Source organism: Pseudophryne corroboree, chromosome 8, assembly GCF_028390025.1.
Source record: "Pseudophryne corroboree isolate aPseCor3 chromosome 8, aPseCor3.hap2, whole genome shotgun sequence".
NCBI classification, from domain to species: domain Eukaryota; kingdom Metazoa; phylum Chordata; class Amphibia; order Anura; family Myobatrachidae; genus Pseudophryne; species Pseudophryne corroboree.
Window position 1 is genome coordinate 85,534,189 of NC_086451.1, and position 6,177 is coordinate 85,540,365.

General features: G+C 42.5%; 1 protein-coding gene across 1 annotated transcript; it reads left to right on the forward strand.

The window, feature by feature from the left end:
- The first annotated feature begins 139 nt into the window (after positions 1-139).
- On the forward strand, positions 140-1,318 carry LOC134949758 (paraneoplastic antigen Ma1 homolog). Its single transcript, XM_063938501.1, has one exon. The coding sequence runs from the start codon at positions 140-142 to the stop codon at positions 1,316-1,318; it is 1,179 nt and encodes a 392-aa protein (XP_063794571.1).
- Positions 1,319-6,177: the final 4,859 nt, after the last annotated feature.

Consider the following 6,177-nt stretch of genomic DNA (forward strand, 5'->3'; position numbering starts at 1 on the left):
CAAATAATTAGCTTGGGTGGAGGCACAGATACTGAATAACCATCCCCTAGAAGAAGTAATCTAGAATCTCAGGTTAGAGTATTAGGGGAGGGGTTACATTTGGAGGCACTGCTGAGATGAATATATTCAGGATAAAACAATGGAAAAATTTACTGGGGAAGATATTAGTGCTTGGTGTCAAAGGAAGAAAAAAGATCCCAAGAAATGTTTAAGTGTGGGAGGGAATTTTTCGGAGTTCTCTGATGCGGAGATAGTGGAAAGGTTAGCCAGGTTATATGGAATAATTAGGCCAAGGATTGTAGATAAATGGATGGGAGGATTGGGAAGAGTAATAGCAGTACTGATAGAAACAGAAAATGAGTTGGAGACTGATGTAATACCATTGATAGTGGTAGCCAATGAAGAGATGGGTAGAAGGTGGAATGTGATGTGGCCTAACATATGGAGGAATGAAGAAGAAGCAACTAGTGCACCCATATCAGTGCCCTCTCTAGACAACCCTAATAGGGGTGAGAGGAATAGTGGTGGTGAAGGGGGTGACGCTCAGGATACTGGTGCAAATGCCACTGGTGGACAGTTTGAGGTCATAATGGATAGAGTGGTCACTCAGTTAGAAAGGTGGCATTATGAAGGGAGTTATAGGCGGTTACGGATCTTTTCCGGGATTCTACCTGTACCATCAGGAGAAGAGACATATGAGGCCTGGAAAGAAGCGGCGGTACAACAAGTGGAAGAATGGCAGTGCCCAGATAAGATTAAGAGACAGAGGGTAGTCGAAAGCTTGAGAGGGCCAGCTATGGGAATTATACAAGCTGCTAGACGTAGTAATCCTAATGCTACTTTAGAAACATTCTTTGAGGCATTAGATTATGCATATGGCACCCTTGAGGATGTGGGAGATCTCACCTCTAGGTTACACCACACGTTCCAGGAATCAACGGAAAAGCTGAGTGCATTCTTGATTAGGTTAGACAAGCTACTATATAAGATAGTGGATAAAGGAGGTATAGTAAGGGATGATGTGGACAGAAGCAGAATGAAACAGTTACTGCGGGGTGCCTTGACCACTGACTCAGTAGCTCAGAAGTTAAGATGTTTAGGAATTAAAGAACCTTTTCCTACTTTTAACGAACTGTTAAAAGAGGTCAAACAGGAAGAGGTATTAATAGAAATGAGAGAGAAAACGGTAAAGAAGGTTAAGGTAATACAACCGGTAGTGGAAAGCAATGCATTTGAAGAAAAAATATTAAAGTTGATGGACGAACAATGGCCCTCATTCCGAGTTGTTCGCTCGTTCTTTTTCATCGCATCGCAGTGAAAATCCGCTTAGTACGCATGCGCAAAGTTCGCACTGCGACTGCGCCAAGTAACTTTACTATGAAGAAAGTATTTTTACTCACGGCTTTTTCTTCGCTCCGGCGATCGTAATGTGATTGACAGGAAATGGGTGTTACTGGGCGGAAACAAGGCGTTTCAGGGGCGTGTGGCTGAAAACGCTACCGTTTCCGGAAAAAACGCAGGAGTGGCCGGAGAAACGGTGGGAGTGCCTGGGCGAACGCTGGGTGTGTTTGTGACGTCAACCAGGAACGACAAGCACTGAACTGATCGCACAGGCAGAGTAAGTCTGGAGCTACTCTGAAACTGCTAAGTAGTTAGTAATCGCAATATTGCGAATACATCGGTCGCAATTTTAAGAAGCTAAGATTCACTCCCAGTAGGCGGCGGCTTAGCGTGTGTAACTCTGCTAAATTCGCCTTGCGACCGATCAACTCGGAATGAGGGCCAAAGTCAGAAAATTGACAAATTCATTGCAGCACAGGCTGTGAATACTTCTCTGCAAATATCCAACGAAAGCAGCCCCGTAAGAGGATTAGGTAGAGGGAGTAACAACTTTAATAGAGGATGTTTTAGATGTGGGAGAACAGGACATCGGGCCTTTGAATGTCCTTTGAATAGAAATTGGAATCGAAATACTGACCGTGTTTCAGGTGGTAACCAGAATACGGAAGGTTCGGGGTCGGGAAACGGACGGGGGCGGTCTGTGGGCCCCTCACAGGCCCCCTAGAGGTTAGTCACTGTGCTATGGGGAATTCCTGGAGGAGTGGAAGTCTACCAGAAGGATTGCTGGGACCTGCTCCCCTTTTGAATGCAAATATAAATGGACGCCACTGCAAGATCTTGGTGGATAGTGGATCCCAAGTTTCTATCATCTTTGAAAATTGGTACCATGAGAACATTCCTGATGTAACCATCCAGCCCTTAAGCGGACTAGTGATATGGGGTCTGAGTGTTGAAAAGTACCCTTATCTAGGGTATGTACAAGTTACTCTTGAAATCAACAACAGGGTAAGAGAAGAGGAAGGGATGCAGACATCACTTATTGCATTGATATGTCCAGAAGTTCCTGAAGGGAGGGATGAGCCACCTGTGATTATAGGGACTAACACCCGGATATACCCTTTACTGGCTGAATGGTACGAAGGAGACAAGGAACTGTCTTCTGCACGGACTTGTTGCATTAAATCCGCTGAGAGTATAATTGTTTTAGAAAATAAATTTGATATATGTTTCCGAGGGAGTGACATTTCTTTGGAGGAAAAATCTGCTTTAATTAAGGAGCTGGAATCTAAGAAACAGGTATTCTCTATGGGAGAATGGGATCTGGGGACAGCTAATGGGGTGGAACACAGTATTAGATTAATGGATGAGACTCTTTTCCGGGAACGTTCCCGCAGGATAGCTCCTGCAGACTTTGAAGACGTAAGGCAACACCTTAAAGGACTACTTGAGAATCAAGTTATAATCGAGTCTAGAAGTCCTTACGCTTCCCCCATAGTGATTGCGCGGAAAAAGAGTGGAAAAATACGAATGTGTGTAGACTACCGCACATTGAACCACAGAACTGTTACAGACCAGTATACAGTACCAAGGATAGACGAAGCTTTGGACTGTCTCCAAGGGAGCTCTTGGTTTTCTGTGTTAGATTTAAGGAATGGGTATTACCAAATCCCCATGAAGCCGGAAGACCGTGAAAAAACTGCATTTATATGCCCGCTAGGTTTCTTTGAATTTCTAAACATGCCCCAAGGAGTAAAAGGAGCCCCAGCTACCTTTCAAAGAACAATGGAAAGGACTGTGGGGGATATGAACTATAGGGAAGTCATTGTATATCTAGACGATATAATTGTTTTTGGAGCCACCCTGGAGGAACACAATAAACGACTTCTTAAAGTTCTGGATAGATTGATGGAAGGGGGCTTGAAATTATCACTGGAAAAATGTCATCTTTGCCAATCCACGGTCAAATACTTAGGGCACATTGTAAGCAGAAGCGGGGTTTCCACTGATCCAGAAAAAGTGGAGGCCGTTAAGAATTGGCCTAGACCAGCAAAGTTAAAAGAACTAAGGTCTTTCCTAGGCTTTTGCGGGTACTACCGCAGGTTTGTCCCGAATTATTCCAGTATAGCTAGGCCATTAACCGATTTGACCAGAGGATATCCAACGTCAAATAAGAAGAAGAGACGAGAACGATCGGGTGAAGGAGGTCCTTTGCATAAAGTAAATGATCCGTTTGGAGAAAGATGGACTACCGACTGTGAAATGGCCTTTAATTTGTTAAAACAAAAACTGACTAATGCTCCTGTATTGGCCTATGTAGATCCTGGGTTGTCCTATGTCCTTCATATTGATGCCTCTTTAGAAGGATTGGGGGGTGTTCTGTATCAAAAACATTCCGATGGATTGAAACCTGTTTCATTCATAAGTCGAGGCCTAACTAGTAGCGAAAAACGGTACCCCGCTCACAAATTAGAGTTCTTGGCTTTGAAATGGAGTGTAATAGATAAATTCCATGATTATCTATATGGAGTAACATTCGAAGTACAAACAGATAATAATCCTCTGACCTATGTTCAAACAACGGCAAAACTGGACGCCACGGGTCACCGGTGGTTGGCTGCCCTGGCGCTATATGATTTCACACTGAAATACAGACCAGGTGTGAGCAATATTGACGCCGACTCCCTTTCCAGAATTCCAAACCAGCAGATGGAAAATACAGAAGAAGAGTGGATAGAGATACCAGCGGGAGAAATCAAAGGAATGTGTCATAAAATGAGTTTGAAAGTATCAGCTGGAAGTGAACAAGTTAGCGCTTTGGGAATGAAGTCAACCGCACTGCCTCCATCATATTGCTGGATTAGTCATGTAGAGCTTGACGATTTGCCTAAACTGAAACGCTATCAAATTCGGAAAGAGCAACAACAGGACCCCAGCATACAACATTTAATTCCTGGCCGTAGAATATCGGAAATTGCCCATGAATCTCTATTAGAAGTCAGACTGTTGAGGAAACAAAAGCGTAATTTGCTTATAAAAGCAGGGATATTATACCGCAGCACTAGACAAATGGATGGGCGAAAGAAGTTTCAGCTAGTGTTACCTAAGAAACACCGTGCTCTAATAATGCACGCATTACACGATAAGCATGGTCATTTAGGGTTTGAGAAAACGTTAAACCTTATAGCAGATAGATTTTACTGGCCGGGTATGGGTAAGGAAATAAAAGAATACTGCCAAAACTGTGGAAACTGTGTATTACGGAAAATGTTACCATCCAGAGTAGCTCCTTTGGTGACATTTAAGAGCAAAGGGCCCATGGACCTGGTCTGTATGGACTTTCTCTCCCTTGAAGTAGAAGAAGGAAAGAAGTGTAATATATTAATTGTGACAGACCACTTCACTCGTTATGCCCAGGCATATGTGACGCCAAATCAAAAGGCCACCACTGTAGCAAATACCTTATGGGATAAGTTTTTTATCCATTATGGTTTGCCGAACAGGTTGCATACAGATCAGGGGAGAGACTTTGAAAGTCGACTAATAAAGGAAATGTGTTTGAGCTGTGGGATTTCCAAATCTAGGACTACTCCATATCACCCTCAGGGTGACCCGCAACCTGAGAGGTTCAACAGAACCTTATTAGACATGTTAGGGACTCTGAATCCCTTAAACAAACAGCATTGGAAGAGGCATATTGACCGTCTAATACACGCGTACAATTGCACCAGAAACGAGGCCACTGGATTTTCACCTTACTATTTAATGTTTGGGAGGGAGGCTAAGCTCCCAATCGATGTATGTATGGGAACTAATGCAGGCAATGACCCTTGTGTTTCTCATTTAAAGTATGTAGAAAGACTGAGAAGAGAATTGGGGGATGCCTATGCTTTAGCTGAGCGAACTGCCAATAGATTGGGGGAGAGGAACAAGGTTCGCTATGATAGAAGTGTGCGGGATCAGGTTCTGTGTCCTGGGGACCGAGTATTGTTAAAACAACTAGGGATGCCAAAGAAATTTAAAATCTCCAATCGATGGAGAGAGGACCCCTATGTAGTGGTAGAAAAGTTTAAAGATCTACCCGTGTATAGAATACAGCTTGAAAATGGACAAGGTGCAGTATTGACCCATCACAGGCAAAATTTACTTCCTATAGGTAGAGAAGTACGCCTAGAAGAATTTGAAAGTATAGGTGAGGTAGTACCGTTTGGGAAGGAAACATCAAAAAAGCTAACTGATTCAATAGGATCTAACAATGAAGATGGTGATGAGGGAGAAGATGAAGGTCAGGGCTGTTATTATAAGGATCCATATGTTGAAAGTAGGAAAGTGACTGATATAGGAGACATCAGGGGGCTCCCTGAGTCTTTTTCAGAGTTGATCACACAATTACCTGTATAGATCCTGTAGAGTATGACAGTGCTGTTCAAGATGAGGAGAGTAGTGGTTCAGGGGAGGGATTTGATCATTATTCTCCCTATAGTGATATAAGCATAGAACAAGAAACTATAAACAGACCAAGAAGAACATGTCAACCCCCGTCTATGCTTACTTATGATGAATTAGGAATCCCTAGCATTATACCTAGGATAATACATCCCAATGCTATACTTACCTGGCCCTATTTTGAGAATTATACAAATAGTTATTGAATAAACTAATATTGTGTATATTTGTGGTAATCTAACCCAAATACCTCTGTTTAGATCACCAGGGGGAGAGTGTAACCATATATATAGTGTTAATAATATATATGTATGTGTAAATGATGTATGTATATATATGTATATATATATGTAGTGTAACCATATATATAGTGTTAATAATATATATGTATGT